The 18,529-nt window shown below is 54.4% G+C and overlaps 4 protein-coding genes across 4 annotated transcripts; all 4 read right to left on the reverse strand.

The window, feature by feature from the left end:
• Window positions 1–85: 85 nt before the first annotated feature.
• C8A04DRAFT_27440 (ammonium transporter AmtB-like domain-containing protein) lies at window positions 86–555 on the reverse strand (the record flags this gene model as incomplete). Its single annotated transcript, XM_062780300.1, has 2 exons — window positions 86–417; window positions 513–555. Coding segments are annotated over 2 exons (375 nt in total), but the record flags the coding sequence as incomplete, so codon positions are not given.
• A 4,617-nt stretch (window positions 556–5,172) lies between these two features.
• On the reverse strand, window positions 5,173–7,731 carry C8A04DRAFT_36289 (CRT10-domain-containing protein; the record flags this gene model as incomplete). Its single annotated transcript, XM_062783471.1, has 4 exons — window positions 5,173–6,322; window positions 6,388–7,142; window positions 7,202–7,462; window positions 7,639–7,731. The coding sequence occupies 4 exons, from the start codon at window positions 7,729–7,731 to the stop codon at window positions 5,173–5,175; spliced, it is 2,259 nt and encodes a 752-aa protein (XP_062638090.1).
• A 797-nt stretch (window positions 7,732–8,528) lies between these two features.
• Window positions 8,529–9,773, reverse strand: C8A04DRAFT_11212 (endoglucanase; the record flags this gene model as incomplete). The annotated part of the gene is made up of 1 exon (XM_062776878.1): window positions 8,529–9,773. One exon carries the CDS (start codon window positions 9,771–9,773, stop codon window positions 8,529–8,531), a length of 1,245 nt encoding a protein of 414 aa, XP_062638091.1.
• Window positions 9,774–11,478: 1,705 nt separating this feature from the next.
• On the reverse strand, window positions 11,479–13,233 carry C8A04DRAFT_27443 (uncharacterized protein; the record flags this gene model as incomplete). Its single annotated transcript, XM_062780301.1, has 4 exons — window positions 11,479–11,961; window positions 12,025–12,795; window positions 12,855–13,096; window positions 13,161–13,233. 4 exons carry the CDS (start codon window positions 13,231–13,233, stop codon window positions 11,479–11,481), a joined length of 1,569 nt encoding a protein of 522 aa, XP_062638092.1.
• Between the last annotated feature and the right edge of the window lie 5,296 nt (window positions 13,234–18,529).

Here is an 18,529-nt window from a genome sequence, read left to right on the forward strand (position 1 = left end):
CCCCCACACACACACACACACACACACACAGATCCCCCACCCTCTCACGCTCTACAATGTTCAATGCGCGCGGAATGTTCCGTACCTGGTAGAAGGAGTAAAGCAACTCAGGGATAAGAGGAGACCCAGGACTGGGCTCGCCCAGAGTATTCCTTAGCCCGAACTTGTCCAAGTTCCCGATGAAACCGTTTGTTGCGGTGTTGCTGAGAGCGAGCGAGTACCCCCAGAAGTACCATTGGAAAACAATGACGCTGAAGGACATCATAACAACCCAAATGAGCGAGAGAGCTGACTTTCGGCGAGCGAGGCCCGAGTAGAGGAAGGCGATTCCGGGGATCATGAGTAACACCATGGCCGAAGCCACAATGATGAAGGCTTGGTCGCCTGCGTTGAACGGCACATTGAGGTCATCGACGGCTAAAAAAGGCGTTCTGTGTCAATATACGGACTACCCGAGCCCACGGCGGGATGCCCGGCGTATTATTGGACAACAAATGGTGTCAATTGCATACCTGGATCAGTGCCAACATGGCCGGTGCTGTCGCCGGAGGACATGATGGTCGGTCAAAGGGGGGAGTCGTCCGCCGACCGCGGGAAGATGGTAATGTACAAAGTCGTGTCAAAGCTGAACGCTTACAAAGTCGAGGGACAAATCGAAACAACGCGCATTTAACAAAACAAATGCTCAATGGATCAATGCGCCACACCAAAACGGCACGGAACTGTCAACGCGTTGGGGGCAGGGCCCGGGTGTGTGTTCGAAGGATGGGCCGCTTTGCACAAATCGACAAGTTTAAAATGCACAGAACGCACTCGAATCAAGGGGGCCAGACCAGGAGCGACGGTGAGGGAGGTCAGGTATATAAAAAGAGGGTGCCTCCGAAATTCAGGGACCCATTACGACCAGTCCATACCTTATCTCCTACCTTACTTTAGTCAAAGCCCTATCTGTTCCGAGGAGTGGGGAGTGACAACGTCCGCACCCTGGCCGTGGTGTTCGGCAGGCGCGAGGGAAGGGTGAAAGAACTTGCAAGTGCCCCATGTCATCGACCCATGCGAGCTGCGGGTGAGGTGTGGGCGCGCATGCGACCCCGGCCGGATAAGCGTTCAAGGTGGGAGCCCACCTGAATGGGTGGGCGTAACGGGAGCGTGGGTTTGTTTGGCCGGGCCGCTCAGTTGTCATCCCATTTTGGACCGCAGGGCTTTTAGCTTTCTTTTTTTTTTCTTTTTTAGAAAAAGGGACGTCAGTGACGAACCCGCGCTGTCAGCCGCCTCGTCCATTCCCTTATCGCTCTAACTCGTGGGATTGGGGGCGCAATCTGGCAAACTACACCACACGACAACTCTTGGGCTGCGAGGCCAGAAACCCCTTTTGGCGATGCCCCATGGTTCACAAATTCATCCACAGTCAACCAGGCGAGTCCAAGGTACCCCCAGGAAGCTTACCCTGGACTGCTGAGGCACAACGAGCGGGTCCGGAGGGTGGCGTCCCAGAATGTGGGAGCGACCCCCGCTCCGAGGTTCCCGCCTTTGCAGGTGACAATGGTACCTCCGTCGTTCCGGATCTCTAAAATTGATGTCGAACGCTTGCCTCCCATACTGGACGTTTGATGTCTCAAATTGCAAACGAGGTGGCGGTGGATAAAACGGTCGACACTATCCATTTGACAAGCCGGGGCGGGCTCGATGACATTCGACCGAGGCAACGGGAAGCAGAAAGAAAGACACTGTCTCTGCACGATGTGCTGCATCAGAAGGGGCTCTGGGGGGTATCCCGTTGTCTAGACATACCCCGCCGCGTCCACCTTTCAAAACCGAGCCCCTTCTTTCCAGCTTGGACATCAGGATATCCAGAGTAGACTGGCTCTCAAACTACTGGGGGCGGGGTGCTTGGTGCATGAAGAGCATCTTGGTCTCTCCGGGGTGGGGTCGTACAGTCGATGAATCAAGTCTGGTTATACACTAAAGTTACTGGACCACAAGAACCTCCGCGCCTCCTCCACGGCCCTGGAATGTCGTCCGTCGTGGGTATTGGCAATTCCAAGCCGATACGCGGGTGACGGAGGCAAGACAATGCCTCGGGCTGTTTTTTCATCGGGCGACAAGTCAAGTGAAGGTAGTCTCGTCGGTGGGGCAGGTAACAGGAGTGGCTGAAAGTGGTCAACGTTTCCACGAAGTCTCGTGAGCCGGTTCTCGAAATGGGAAACCAGCTTGTGACGTTCGTTCTCGATGGAGGGAACAGCCCCTCCACTTTCCTCAACAAGAGCCAATCAACTTTGATAGCCGAACCGGGGTTTTTGATGCAGTCGGCTCGCCCTGTCGTCGACACCACCTTTCAGCTCCGGCTTGGAACGGTTTCGAAGCCAGAAGGAAAAGCCATTCTTTTGCCCTCATGTCTTCGTTCTGCCGAGCCAACCTCCTCGGACCATGGAAGTCGAGGCGGCGCCTAGATTCAACCCGCTGCCCGCGACCTGACAAGTCAGTCCATCGGTGGCAAAATGTCAAAAAGAGGTCGCTCAATGCGAAACAGCGGTTTCTCCCGACGTCGATGGGCTCGAACGAGGCAGGAACAGGGGGACTGGAGAGCCTCGAGCCAAGCCGGGAAGCGTGGGGCCTTCAATTTTCGTTACGAAATCGTTTCTGTTGAGGCTCATGTCTTGGCCTAACCAGCGACTTCCAACCAGACCATAGGGAATCTTGGGCCAATCGCGGCTCGAGATCTCTCTTATCTTCCGGTCCACATTTTTCTTCAAGATCTTCCGTGCGTCTCATCGGTGCCGGGGGGCAAGGCTGCTTATCAAGTGGAGCACAGGACTGACAACCAGAATTTGAATCACTGCGCTGACAGTCCGTTTGCTTAGTGGTGGTTTCTGAGCTAAGCCACGGGTGGCCAAAAACCACCACTTAGCTGAATTTTACCCGAATCGTTGTTGCTGGCCCAGCACCGGTGGGAGCAATCCATGTACACTAATAAAGCGAAATTCGTTCGGGTCAAGAAAGCGCTGTCCCTTGCGGTTAGATTGGGCACCATTCGGTGAGCCAGGTCAATTCCGCCGAAAAGTAGGTATTAGGCAGGCATCTAGCGTCACCTTCGCTTGGGGTGGCTTCAGCAATGAACTTTGATGGTTCGCCCTTGGAACTGCGGGAGAAAACCCAATCTCCGGGAACGGCGCAGCGCATTGAGCTCGAGTCGTCTATCCCTCTCGTCCTGCGCAGGCGGTGGGTACCTTGGCATTTATTTCTGTTTTACCCATCATGGCGGGCAGACCCCAACTTTCAGATGCAAAGATACGGTTCATCCCGATCCCCACACTGGATCCCCACGTTCACGGGTCTTTGACTCGTTGGCGGCCGAAGCCGGCGTGTTTATGGCCCCCGCCTCTAATGTCGTTGGGCAGTCACTGGTCAAGCGCGCTGGAACTACACTGGTAATACGGATCAGGACGGGGAGACCCCTAAAATCTGTTGCTTTGCAGAAACCCAAAGCTACCCCCGCGTGCCTCGACATTGTAACGATGGCTCGGTACCTAGCTGACGAGGGAGTGGTGGAAGAAACTCGGAATGCCGAACAAACGACTGCCACTCCCCTCCTTATGCACCCCAGGAATTGACCATGCAGGCAACCCAATTCCTCCCCCGCAAAGTACCTCTTCGTGGACAAGAAATAGGCATGTCGGGACGAAGGGAAGAACAGCACGGGCTGGGATTTTGGCGAAGCGATGAGATGAACCACAACTCCTGGGTTTGGAGGTAGTTACGTTGTCTGAGCCTCGGTGGACAATGGACGACAGTTTCCACGCTGGAGATAAGACCGATGGGCGTCATGAAGCAAGAAAGCGTACATGTACAGTACATACACTGTTCATGGGTCCGTGGGGGATGGTAGGAGGTTAGGGAGCATTCCATCCCACCACGGTTAACCGTCCCGGTGGGGTTCATGATGGCTCTTTCATCGCGCCTCGAAGATGAGGCTGGCCCATACACCAATGACATCGCAGTCCTTCCACAGGAGAGGTCTTACTCTTTAACAGAACCCCTGAAGCTTTCTGAACCCAGGGTCACACGTTGAAAAGTATGCAAGACACCCACGTTTGTGGCGTCGTCCCTCCGCGGAAGTCTCCTTCGAGAACTTCAACCATGGAGCCTTTGAACCTTCCGGATGGAAACAGACGTGGGGGGCTCATTGTAGAGGACCAGAGTGGCATTGTTGTTCACAGTCCCAAACCGAAAGGGCTGATATCATTCTGTGTCCATGGGGGTTTCCTCCTAGGGAAACGGGTCTTGTTCCTCGGAAACCCTTGGCAAAAGAATAGACCAAGTGGTTTCTTGTCCGGTCTTTTCTTGCCGTTGGTTGATACATGTGTGGTGGAGGATAAGGCTTCCAGGAACCCCCCACGCCAGCGCTTTTATTTCGCATTCCCTTTGGCCTCACCGGAATCCTCATGGGATTTTGGCTTCGGTGGCAGAAGGAGTGAGAGCAGTCAACCTGGTGATCCATAAAATCCACTCCACAAGGCGATGGCATTTCCCTATTGTCCAGACAACCTATCAGACGAGCTGGGAGAGGTTTCCCTACGAAGCTAGCACCTCGAACTGGTCTGACTGGTTCACAGCCAGCCCAACAAGTGTCGTGTGAGCGACGGCGCCCGAACGCGTATTCCAACACCTTTAGTTGCGCTATGCCTCACTCCATCATTATAATGACAGGATGGACATCTCTTAAGCGTCTAACTAGTCCGGCAACAGCATTGCGCGGCGCATCTCGCACTGCCTCACTAAAGTACGCAGCATATGCCCCTTCTTGATTCCTCAGTATCGAGCTCAGTGTCGACGACAACTTCGCTAAGTTGAAGGGAGGGCATGCTTCAATTTACCCTATTACATGCCGGCGTAAGAGTGAAGCAACCGGAGTCACATGGTCCAACTAGGTCAGTAATGGAAGATGAATATCAAATTAGAAAAAAAGCGGCCATTTGCACCTCGTCTAGATGGTGGATATTCGGAAACTCCCTCAGAATCAAATTCGCCCAATGTACCGCCCTCTGACGCCCAAGTACCCCAAGCCCAACACTAAGCCGGGACGAACAAAAAGAAAATGAAGGTTGACGGCTACTACTTCTCTCGCACCATGCTAAGCAAGGAAGTATTCGTCACCTTAGACCCTAACTCCATCTAGAAAATCATCAAGGCATCATCATCCTCTCTACCCCTCGCAATATCGTACATAAGGATCGTGTGATCCTTATAATGCATCATCAGTCGATAAACGACTTCGCCATCCGATCCCATTTTGTGTTTAGGGCGCAGAACTAACCCTCTCCCCGGCCTGTGTGGTACCGGAGACACGGCTACGCCGATCAGGGTGCAGTCAGGCCGCATATTCTTTGCTTCGTCCTGCTTGCGCGGTAGAACACATTCCACCCGGAACCCGTACCTGACCTTGGTCAGGTGAAGCCGTTTCGATGCCTTGGTCAAAGTTATGAGCGCGACGGACCCAGTAGGTGAGCCAACAACAACCAAATTAAGCTCTGGGACAGGGATGAACATGCTAAGTCGCTCTGAATACGCCGGGTGTAGGTCCCATGGGCTGTTTAAGTCACCCTGACCCCGGTGAGTGAGTAACATTTTGCACTCAATACAAGGCGCTTCGCTGTCGAAGGGCTGGAGTTCGATGTCGGTGGAGTTGGTGCGGAGAATGCAGTAATCCTTGACGAGATGGTCTGGCAAGAAGGCGTTGGGAGCCTCGACGTGCCTAGTTCTCCGTTGCCGGTCGGCAAATAGCCTATTGAAGGACATATAATCAACGAGATTATCTCGGAGGTATGGTGTCTCGCCAAATGTCGGTATGATACACTGGCCCAGCTGTACGTCGCTGGCAGTGTCGTGGAAGCCACTCTCTGCGCTCCCTGAAAAAGGAGTGATATTCGGCCACCTCTGTGACACCGAGCAAGCGGCACCGGGGTACATCAGGATTTCATTCGTTGTTCCCGGCGGGTTGGGCGTGTGCTCGCTCTCGTCTGTTCCCGAATCGCTCTCGCTATCCTCAGAGTCTGAAAGGTCGTCCTCTTGCCATTCTAACTTTGAAGAATGCGTTCGGGCATAGTCAAGACGAGCGTGACGCTGCCGAAGCAAACTATCCAGGTTGGTGGAAAGACCTTTAACATAGTAAAGACCACAGGTCGTGTCCAGCCAGACCCTGTTGGGGGCGTCGGGTCTCGCGACAGCGATTACCTCGCCGCCAGGAACACCAAGCGCTTCCCGGATCGTCTTTGTCGGCCGGAACCAACTGTAGGGGAGCACCAAGATGCCCCAACCTCGTGCGCTGCGCCCTTGTTAGCTTGCTGTCCCCAAAAGATCCCGGGAGAAAATGCGTACCCGTGAACTAACTGCGACTCCCTAGGGAAGAAAGGGTCCGGCCACCGGATGGGGTGTGTGCCAATATTCCATATGTCGAGGAGCCACACGGATCCACCAATATCAATAGCGGCAACTTTGTCTGCATTTCCGCGTTCGTCATCGACAAAGGAGATGTTGGGAACGTTGTTACCGTTCTTGCCAAGCGGCAGGACAATTCTCCATGTTCGAGTCCTCGATTCGAAATGTTTCTGCAGTTGAATCGCCGTCTGGCCATTCGCAAGGAGTGGTGAGCTGTCCCTCCCAGATGATTGTTCGGCCGTGTCCCGGTTCTGGCCCCTCAGAGCGAATGCAAAAACGGTAACGTCGTGGGAGTTTGAACTGGCGGCAACCAGGCGAGATTGCTCGTGGATGGCAAGCCCCCAGGCTGACCTTCCCACATTTTCATGGAAGAAGGGGCGTGGATGTGTTGCTTGGCGACTTGGAAAAGAACGCGTCCCACGTGCTTGACTGTTGCTCGCCCTAACGCACCGCACGATGGTATGCGTGTAGTACGCAATCACGTCGCCGTCATCGTAGGCGAGCAGAACAACCTCAAAGTCTCCAAGATTTCCGACCACTATGTTATTGACCTGATGTGGAAAATGCGAATCCAACGTTCCTCCGACTTGTTCGCCGAGCTTAGACTGTCGTGGGTGAAGAATGACGGAGGGTGACTGGAGAATCTGAGACCCGGTCCTTCGTGGTTGGTAGACGTAAATCCTATCTTGGTACGCCGCGAAATAGAGCTGATAGTGTTCGGTTTAGGTCAGTACTAAAAAACGAATTGCGAACTCAAAGACCTTACATTGAATCGCTGGGAAAGGGCCGTCAGGTTGTTTCTCGTGGTTGCAATCCTTGGGAAGCCGTGCTGAGCATGGTTCGGATCTGTCTCGAGGCTTCCGTCAAAGGCGACTTGCCAACTATACGTCGTCTCGCTTTCCTCGGTGATTTCCACATCTGGCCCGTCCGCTTCTTCGTCGGACCCCGCGTCCGTCAGGGCAACCTCGAGTTCATATGGCCCGTGAGCAATGAACGTTTTCAGATCATCGAGAACACCGGCGCCAAACTAATCAAGAGATGCAGGTTAGACCCAAACACTGGCTTAATGTAAAACTGTAACTATGCCGCATCATTCCGAGAGGGAAAAATAAAATGGCCGGCAACCAGGTCTATAAACGAGTCCGTCGGGAGGTGGCCTCCACCCTGGTTTCCCGAGAAGCCCAGCGCAACGCGCAAACTTACCCTGCTTTCCGGGGTCTGAATAAAGCAAGTCGGGCTAACGTAGAGCTCGTCGCAAGGGGAGCCGTCGCCGGTGTCCATGTTGGCCGAATCCATCGTCACGTTGTGTTAACCGATTCGGAGGCTGCTTGAAGAATGAACATCGTTTGATGGAAGATTCTTGAGCAGTGGCTATCTGGCGCAACAGATGGCGTGCCTAGGTCGATTAACGGCGTGCACATAGAGGCCCTCAATAGTTGGGGCGAATTTTCTCTGGTCGGTTTGAGAAGGCTCGTTTGCTGGTTGGTGTTCATGGGAGACGGAGGTTGGATGGGGAGCTCATGGGGCGGGCCAAATGCGCCTATCGATAGATACTGAGCGATTAGGCGGGGAAGTGGGGCCCAGGCGGAACAATTGGTGGGGGGGGCCCCTGCATCAAACGTCAGCGGTTGCATCGGCTTGCAACCTTTCCTCGTGGGACCACTGGGCGGCCCGGCTCTTCTGGCCATCAAGGTGCCTGTGAAGGGGTCGATGACCACAGGAAATTTAAGAATTCCAAAGAGTGAAATAGCCATGAACTCGCCTTGTGGTGAAGATTCTGAGGATTTGATGGAAAACGTCAATATTCCCCAGGCATATCAAGCATCGGAACACCCAAGGCAAATCGAGGTTCATCATGAAGAGTGAGTCGCACAACCCGAGAATGGAGCCCCTTTTATTCAACGCCATACCGCCCTACTCTGTGCTTGGCCATCTAGTAATATCTAAACCAATATTTTCCCCAGGAAGGGCAGAAAAACCCCCGCTAGATGGAGAAGCATGTGTTCAAATCTCGAGTACCCATCCTTTAAGAGAAAGAGTCAACGATGATACTCCTAAAGCGCCAGGGTCGCCAACCGATAAAACTAAATCTCCTATCTGCCAGTCCGTATCAGCTCGGTCATGTCTTTCATCCTATAGTCCAAGACCAGAGTTTCCCAATCATCCTCCACCAGTGAATATGATTCCTTCTCGTCATCCTTGGGCTTGCGGGGGTTGATAGCCCAGTACCCAAAATCGGCATCGATTGCCTTGAGGTAACGCAACAGGTTCTTCCAATAGTTGGCATCACCCTCACCGGGCATGGCCGGAGCTCCAAACTCGCCAACCCACACAGGCGCAATGTCCCCTTCAACCAGGTACGCCCAATTCTTGCGCATCGACTGGACAAAGCTCGGGTACGTGCGCTTCGCATACCTGCCGCCCACACTGCCCCAGCCACTCCATGAGTAGACATGCGCCGAATAGACCACGCGGTTGGGGACATCCAGCACCACAGGCCGCGCCGCAACCCCCGTGAGATCATTCTGCGACTCGGTACCGCCCACAATGATCAGCCAGTCCGGGTTGATTTTGAGCAGCCTGTTTCCCGCTTTTTCGGCTGCAGTCGCCCATCGATCCCAGGGCATAGTCCCCCACATTCCGCGCACCTCGTTCCGCAAGTCCGCCCCAATCACCAGCGGGTTCCGTACAAACTTCCTCATCACTTCCTCCCAGTGCTGGATCCACTCCTCCTCGGTCTGCCTCACCCTGCACATCATGGCGGGCAGATGGTCGTTGGCCCACCCAGCGTCACACGGGTCGGCACCGCAGCACCACGTCGCGCTGGTGATGTGGTTATTCACGATAACCGCAATCCCTTCCCGCGTCAAAGATTCCACCACGGCCTCCAGAATGTCCAACGCGCGGCGGCCGACCAAATCCGGGTTGGCGCTCAGTAGGTGAGGCAAGACGACGGGATTCGCCACGACCATCTCGTCCGAGTACGGCAGGCGGACCGAGTTGAACCCCATGCGGCGGATAATTCGTGCAATCTCGTCGCGGTGTTTGATGTCCAGGCCACCGGGTATGAATAGCTCGTCGGACGCCCCGTACCAGTTCACGCTCGCCAGCTTGAAGCGGCGGCCGCGTGCGTCGACGACATCACGGCCCCGAGTGCGCAGCGGAAGGGTGTATTCGGACGAGCTGAGAAAGATGTCGTCGAGTGGTGGCGGGAGCGGGCGCTGGGCAAATAGGCGGGCCGAGGTGTCGGGAACCCATGGAATCAAGAGCCGCGACTCGGCGCGGTAGAGGTACAACAGGACGGCGGCAAGCACGGCGCCGAGGATAAGAAAAAACATGGATCGTCGACTTCGTTGCGGGGCGGGGTCCCCGGGATGTAATGAGGGGAATAGATGCGATGGTGATGATAATGGTAATGCCGACGCCGACGGCGGCGATGACAAGGAAGAATTAGCGACGGTGAGAGCTATTCGTTTTTGGCGTGGAAGGAAGAACATAATGGCAGGAGAGACAACCCTGAAGCTAGGGGGCTAAGCGAGCTCAGGTGCCGGGAAGCGGGAAGTCTTGGCAGGCGAAAAAGTGCTGGAGCTGGGAACTGCAGGTGCCCTAATAGGTATGTACCCAAGGCTAGGTGGACGAGGGGCATCGCATGGACCCCGCCAACCTGGAAGTCGCGAAACTTGTCGATAAAATAAATGCACAGGCAGAACCTTCAAAGTTATCTGCGCTGGAAGGTAAAGTAGCAAAGCAGAACACCTAGGGGAGGTCGCGGCCTCCAGTTTCATCCACTACCATTAGATTAGCATTTGCGGTTCGATGCTAACCGTTTTCCATGTTTGGGCGAAACCGCTTTCTTGACCTCCATCTTGAGACCTGTGCGCTGCAGGCATGGGCAAGCACGGCCGGAATGCGAATGCGGCCCAGCTCGGAAACCGGGCCATCTCCCCAAGTTGAGGGAAGGCAACAAGATTCCCCAGCCCTCCGCTAACTATTGAGAGTGGGACGCGCGAACAAACGAATGGACGAGGCGGGCTGCTGAGCTCAGCTCGCAAGACAGACAAATGAACAGAAAAAGCGACTTGGGGTGAAGCGAAAACTTACATTCACCAGAGGTTTAGTTTTAGGTAAAACGGCCAGATTTCTTGACCGGGCGCCGTTCCAGGTTATGTTGACAAGCAAGCAATTTGGCACGTTGGGTGACGAACTCGTCAATCATAAAATGGTGGTATCTAAATGAAGTATAAAATATTTTGCTTGGTATCTGAAAAAGCACTTGCGACCGCCTTCTAAGTTCCCCGATTATGAGTAAGGGGTAGTGCGACATGATGAGAGCATGAGCCAACGAATATATACACAGGCTACTCTCGTGGGTCTGAGTCCGAACCGCCGCGAACTCCGCTTACAAGTTTCGGAAGCGCCGGCGATCCTTGTATCGTGACCCGAGAGCTCCGGCTTCCCGCGGATTCCATAGGTGGACGCCCATCGATAAAAAGTTCAACCGCAGCGTTGTTTTGGTGGCCTCCGTCTCAATTCCACACTCCGTCTTCCTAGTGCCTTGGAAATATGAGATGGTGATATCGGAAAGCCCGGGCGAAGCTGTCGTTGATGACTAAGTCCGATATCAAAAAGAGCACCCCGCATCCGGTCACTTTGGCAACGCCCTCCAGCCCGCCTTCTCTCACCACAACCCCTTCTTCCAGATCCACCTGTGCTGCCAATGTGCCAATGTGCCGGAGGAACCACATCAGATCCACAGATATCCAAATCTAGATCCTGAAAAGGTCGATTCGTCCAAGTGTTCAGGTCGGCAAGTTCATCATTGCCACATGTCTTCGTATTATATCTCATTATAAATCCAGTCCTGCCCCTAAGACCCCCTGTACTGGACTCTGTGGAGGTCTTCAACCTCTCCGTTTGCTGTCGTGGCGAATGATGTGTAGCTTCGAGCGTGTGGCGTTTCCGTTAGCTCCGGTTGTTTATCGCTTGTGATATCGAAAAGAAAAGGTGCGGTGAGAGGCGAAAATCAAAATCCGTTCGTCAGGGTTATATCCTGTTCATGCCCAGCGGGTTGACATATCGGTCCTGTTGAGCGTTGTAGGGTGATGTTGGCCGCGCGTATGTTTCCCGGGCGTCCCACGTGACTGTTTGCTGAGGAGGCCGTGGGCTGGAAAACGATCGTGCCGGGGTGTGATATCGAGCGGTGTTGCCGAAGTAATCGGGAGTCCGGCGCCCGTCGGAATTGGACATTTGTATGTACTCATGGTTTATCGGGCTCCCCGCCGCCGACCTCGCGTGAGTGGGGGAGATGGGGGTCACTACGGAGGGTGTTACTGAATCGTCCATGGTCTTCCCGGTGTCCCGGGATAGCATCTCGTACGAACGTGTTTCTTTCTTCAGGTCGTCCAGACGAGCATCGACTGAGACGAACTCCCTCTGGCTCCTGCTCGGGCTCGAACTAAACAGATCGACCCAGCCGGTAACCATGGACCAGCGGCCGAGAAGGATGAGGAGCCATAGTCCATTAATCTAGGAGTAAGAGAGTTAGTACGGTCTCGTTCAACGACTCAAAGCAAGTGGGGCGGGATTTACCCCTAGGAGAAACAGGACGGCGCCGATGGTCGCCATATTGACAGTGAGCTTGCTCGCTTCGGGAAGACATGGCACCTTGTCGCCGCCGTTCATCGCCAGGCAGAGAATCCACGGGGCCGCGGTGGTCGGGTCGTTTTTGGCGGTTTGCACAGTGTTGTCCTGGAAAACGAAGATGATCGAGAAGAAGACGACGTCGCAAACGATGATGAGCACGATCGCAATGCCTCTCCACTGGAGAGCAATAACGCGCCGAACACGGCGGTAGGCTTGCTTCGGCGTCATGGTCCGGATGCTGTTCGTGTACGAGGGCATCCCTGAGCCTTCAGTCGAGGCGCTGTTGTCGGCGAGCGACGCCAGGTAGACCTTGATGCAGTAGCCAAAGGTGGCGAATTGAATGATGATAGTCAAAGCGGCAAACACAAGGAGAGGGATCCAAAGAACAGCCAGGCTGTTTTCGTGGTTGATGTGGCAGGTTTGGCCGAATCGGAACGACACTCCGCTCAAAACGAAGGCGAGAATCACACCGGTGATCGGGATGCCCCAGCCGATGGCCTGAGCAAACCACATGAAGTTGCGACCAACGACCAGTTGCCAGCAAATCTGGAGGTGAAGGGACAGAGCACGCAGGAAGATCCACAGCACGCCCGCCCAGCCCCCGATGATGAGGAAGAAGCCAGATGCAGCACACATCGAGTCAGTAGTCATGGAAGCAGGCGTAATGTCGTCAACGCACTGCGCAGGATTGCCAGCCAACGGGATGACGAAGCCAAACTAGTGCAGCGAAGTCAGAATCAGGCCATCAGCACCATGAAGGGATAGGAACAACATACGTTCATGAACAACACGCCGATCGTTAGACATATGCTCAGGTAATGCCTGTAGGTCTTCTCTACTGGGAGCACAGCCCAGGAAAGCAGCAGAAAAACACAGAAGACTGTGCTCACAACAGCCACCCAGTTTGCCGCCTGATTCATCGTCTGAAAACTGTCCGGATACGCCCAATCCGTCAAGGGGCACGGAAGACAGCAAGTGAGATCATCGCTCAACTTCTGGCATAGACGCCCATCCACGACTACATTGGGATATGTATTAGCAAGGGTCGTAACCTGCTTCGGGTTCCGCAAAGCGTGACTTACAGCCGCCATTAGAATAGAGAGAATCCTGTAGAAATGGCTTCGGGCAAAGGGACGTCTCGTTGTTGGATGCCATATTGGCGCGGTTTCCTCCTGTCTTTCCCACACTCGATCCACCAAAAGATGTTGATTCCAACCCACGCCCGCAAGGTGATCAGGGTAGATCAGCCTTGCCCGTCCTTCGATGCGAACAGACGAATTCAGTATCCAGTCGTTTTGAATCCTGTACCTGCAAACCCAGCTCCTAAGAGTGCCCACCTCCACGTTGGCCAAGTCGAGGTTGGTGAAGCGTTCGGGAGGCGTCAATCGGCTGGCCGGTCAGTCGGTTGGTCGGTCGGTCGGTCGGGCAGTGTAGGCGAGCCAGATGGTTGCGCGTCGAACAAATTATCAGCCCATTGACCACCGAGCAGCTACGAGACAGTCGGCCGTCCTAGGGTTCGCACGAGGTTCGAGTCGCACGAACGAGAGAATAAAAGTATGAAGTTCGAGTCGCGTGATGGTGTCGGTTGTATTAGTGAGAGGAAAGACAGCGTCTGTGCGGCGGAAAGAAAGAAGGCTGGCCGGATCTCAAACAAGGAGGGAATTCGAGATGGTCGCCATCAACGGGAGGAAGAAGCAAAAGAAGGGGTCCAAAGAGCGTGAGACTTGGACGCAGGGCGGCGTCCTGAGGGGTGTGGAACATATGTACAGAGGAGTTCGTCCAATGGATCCTGTCAAGATCTGCCCTGCTCCCACCGAGCGATAGGCCCCCTCGCCCCTGAGAACTGGATCACTGGGCAGACCGACCGACTGGCAGTTGGCCAAGGGTGCCGGGGTGAGGCGTGGTGTGGCCGGGAAGGGGGCGAGGGGCTGGCGCAATGCAACAGAACACGGCAACCCCATAGAACCTGGAAGTCTGCAGTCTGGTGAGCATGCCGCATTTCACAGGGTGGGTCCGGGAAACTTGGAGACCAGGGTTGATAAACTGGGTTTTGACCAATTGCTTCGTAGCGGGCAAGCGGAGCGCAAGTGCTGGGGGGCCTCCCCCCAGTCATCGAAAAGTGCAAGACTCCCGAGGCTGGCCTTTGAAGATGGAATCCCATTGGGGGAGAGACCCTTCCAGCCGAAAGGGCCGAGCCCGCGAGCCAGCGCAAGGGTCGAGCCATGCTCCATGGAAGAGCAGAAATCGTCGGCCGACCCGCCTTCCGCAGGGATTTGCCTCTTCAACGGGCAGGCAAGCTCGCAAGCTTTCCCCTGAAGCCCCGCATTCTCACACTGTCTCAGTCCAAGACTCAGGTCCCCCAGAACCGAAAAACAAACTCGAACAGGCAAGGCGCTTGGAAGCTTCGATCGCCGGAGAATCTGTGAGGGGAAGAAAGTCATGCTATATTTCTCGATCCGCCGATCAACAGCATCGTCGTCCATCTTAGACGCAAAGACGCAAGCACGCAAGCACGCAGGAACATATGTTTCCAAAGTCACTGCCAAGCAGTGTACCGATATCGAGCCTGTGCTCGTGCCCCTGATCACTGGAACCTCTGTCAACGCCGAGACGGTCCCGAGTCGAGTCTCGAGATCGAGGAGGGCCTAGAAGTTGACGATCAATAGGTCTTTCGACAGACAGTGGATTCCAGAGTTGACCATGCGATATCTTCAAGGAGGAAGCGCCTACCAAATAGCAGCAACCCAGGAGATTATGGTTGTCATCATTTGTTCTCATGACCTCCTTGTGCACTACGAGTGTGCTGCGTTTGTATGATATGAGCACACTGCAGAATCGAAGCCCAAGCGAGCCCCCCAGTCGTCGTGGTCGAGAAACCAGCCGCGCTCATGTCGAGGAAGAAACTTGCTCTTTGCCGAAAGATTATACTTCGTCGATCGCTACAAAACTACGCATTAGCGACCGACTCCGGGAAGCGGCCATCAAGTCGTATCATGCGAAGCGTTGCACTAACTCTCGGTGATCAGACCTCGACGGGACGCCCTGGCCTTCGACCACGAAGGACCTCCAGGCTGACCTGACTCGTCAATATAGATCGACAACAAGCAGCTATCTAGCACCTACGCGAGCAGGTACCCCCGCTCCCTTCTTCATGGTATCGAGTTTTGGGGTAAACGATGGAAGTTGGAGAAGAGTCAGCAAAAATATCGTGATTGTTTCGAGCCGGGTGGGGTGAGAGGTGGGGAGGGAAGAAGGACGTCTTGTAAAACACAAGAGTCTAACTGACGAGACACAGCGCCGTCATAACTAACTGTAGTTATCTACACCTTCCCCGGGCCCTAGGTGAGGGATGGGAGCGAGTTGGCTCGGGTGCCGAGCTCCTACAAAGTGGTCGGCTTAGCATGAAAGTGGTCTCGTCCATATGCACACCGGATGAATGGCGAGCCTGGGGAGATTTACACAGTACGGAGTAGCAGAGAGAGATGACGAAAAATGATGCGCTCTCCCAGGTCGGCGAGAAAGAGATATTCTCTTTTTTTCATATCCCGACAAGCAAACGACGACAGCGCCGGTCCGAGGGCAGAGCTCGCCATACACAGTAGTGTACCGCAACATGGAATGGAGACAGCATTACACTAGTATCCTAGTTAGTGTAGTTAGTGGACACTAGACACAGTCCCATCAAGACCGACATGAGCGATCGACGGTTGATGGGCAAGTTGGGCTCGTGGGGCAAGGGAAAAAAATGAGAAGTGGACAAGCCGTGTGGGTTTCCCAACGCCGCACTGACTTGGCGAGATTTGCTTCCCACGTCTCTTGGCAGGCCTCCCCCTGCAGCCTTCATCGATCTTGCTGCGAGTCAGCCTCGGCAGATTCGAGCCTTCTCTCTTTGCAAGACAGAAACAACATGGGAGCTCGCTCGCTCAGAAGTGCCTCTGGCCTTCGCCGTCTCTTGAGATTCACAGTCGCCGTCCGCCCGTTAACATCCCGCCCCGATACGGCAACTTGGCAACCTCGGGTCGAACCGAACAACGTCAGCTCGAATAAAAAAAAAAGCGGTCTCCAAACATCACGCACGATTCATCGTCTTGAGCTCTCACTCATCAATTCCTTGGTCGTCGGATCACCTTGCAGATCTTTGCTCCCCTCGTTGAGAAGTCGAGAGGGGCCATGACGCCGTAGGAAACTTGGCAATTTGCTTCGCATTGCCAAGACTCGGTGCCTCCCCATGCTCGCGATTCGCCAATTTCCCGATCCCAAGCCAACCGAGCCAGTCTCCCAGTAACTCCAAGCGAGCCGAGCAAGCCCATCTGGGTTGAAAACAGTCCCGCGAGAGCGACGAAATCAGGGTCGCTCGACAAAGGCGGCAAGTTCACTAAGTTTACTACCATGTAGATGTAAGTAGTGTGGAAGTCAAGTAGTATATGTGGGTGTTCCCCAGCTTGGGCAGTTCCCTCTAACGTCATGCGAAGAGGGTTGGTGCGTGTGACGCAGTCGTAAAACACAACCTCGTCTCATCCAAAACCTTCCAAGATCGAACCAAGATGCTGGGCACGTTGTTGACAAGGGACAAAACGCCGCCAACGCCATCTCCGAAACCACTCCACCAAGCCCACCCGCTAGGATGGAGATGTTCCCCCAGATTTGATGGCTGGCCATAACCCACAACGGTCAACACCACGGAGGGGAAGTCCCACGCAATTTAATAATAAAGTACCCTCACGGCAAAGCGAAAGGTCCCATACATACGAAGTATGGACATAGTATCTGTAGTCGAGCTCGTCCATGCCATCGCCCGAAACACGGCAGAGAGAAGCAGGGGTATCAGAAGCGAGGATTGTATCGTCGTTTTCCCCGGAACCAAGAGCCGGGCCGGCGAGATAACCGGGGTTTTCACCAGAACTTTGGTGTTACTCAAAGCACGCAACGGGCTTCCCTCCTGGGAAGCGATACTATCCTCAAAGTCGTTCCTGGGAGTGTCTTTCCCGAGAAGTCGCTTGTTGCTGGATGCAGCGCCGAGCGATGTCAATGTTCGTCTGATTTTCCAGAACCCTTCCAGGGTCTCATCTCCCTCGTGGGCGGGACGAGACTCGAACTGGCGTTCGGTGGCTGCAGCCCGAAGGACAGGTCAGGGAAGGCGACTGTCTGTGCTTCCGGCCGTGCATTCGGATGTCCTGCCGGATCGCCATTGGCATCGCGCGTGTTTCTCGGTCTTGCGCACCGTCGTCATCCTATTTCTTCGATTGTTCCAGTTTAGACGAAATGAAGTCTGCCGCGTGGGATGAGAAGGGCGTTGGGAAACGCGATCACAACAGCCGTTCGGGTCGGGTCTGGTCCAAAAAAGAAACACCGCCAAAGGTCAGTCGCACGAGATGTTCGATTCCATTCCGTCCGTGGCAAAAAGGGGGTCGAATCCTCGCTCCCCATGCGCCTCCTTCCTGAGCTCCTCTCTCACCAGGATTCAAACTCCCCAAATGTGAACCGAATCTAGCTGTACGTCCTCACCTCCTCCCTGTCGCAAGATCATTCCAACAATTGGACATTTTGGGTTGAATGCAACCCCAGCAATCAATTCATACCACACCAGGGGTTCTCTAATATTGTCGTGTCTGCATATTCCACAGTATCAGGATGTACATCGTCCACTTGAGGGCGTTGCAACAGTTGCCAGGTATGACAAGCCCCGCCGCATCGGCCCGTCTTGTTTCTCGGCTCCCTTGACCAAAAGGTGGGAGGGAGGACCTCAAGCCACGAAGTTCGTGAGCGAGGGGGCTGTGAAGCCCCCAGTGTTTCATTGAATTTCCCGATTGTTCGGTTCCTTGACACCCTCCTCGCGCATTGTCTGAGATCTCATGATCTGTCTTTTCACACAAACCCGCCATTTCGACGTCCATACGACCGAAGGCGAATTTCCCAGCAAACAAGCCGCTCACTGACGCACCGTGTTGGCTTCACTAGTTGCCGGGAAGACTCGACCCCCGCGACACTGCCCTGTACGGATGACTACATAGTAGTTAACAATCATAGCGTAGTTACTTCGTAGAGTGCGGATACTTTCTACGAGTACTGTGGCAGACCGTGTCGCGTCTCAGCTCCAGCCCGAGATTGCGACGCAGTGGTCCCAAACCAGTTGACGAAAACCTCGGACTTGCACACATCGTTCTTCGCACACCAAATCGAAGAAGGAAGGGCTGGCCTCGTTTCTTTGCGAAGGGAGAAAAGGAAATCGACCAGGCACGGTCCGGCACAACAGATGTAAACTCGTGGTTTACAATAAGATGGGCTTCTGTCCCGTTAACTGCCCCTGTGAACTCCCCCGTACTAGTTAATGTCCTCGATGCTCGAGAGAAACGACGAAAAGAAGAGGGCCACCGAGGCAAGCACAACAACATGCCCCCCCCTCCCCAAATTCCCCGAATCTGCAACCTCATGGCCAAATTCCAAGAAAGGG

Source organism: Dichotomopilus funicola (genome assembly GCF_033296635.1).
Source record: "Dichotomopilus funicola strain CBS 141.50 unplaced genomic scaffold C8A04scaffold_21, whole genome shotgun sequence".
Taxonomy (NCBI): domain Eukaryota; kingdom Fungi; phylum Ascomycota; class Sordariomycetes; order Sordariales; family Chaetomiaceae; genus Dichotomopilus; species Dichotomopilus funicola.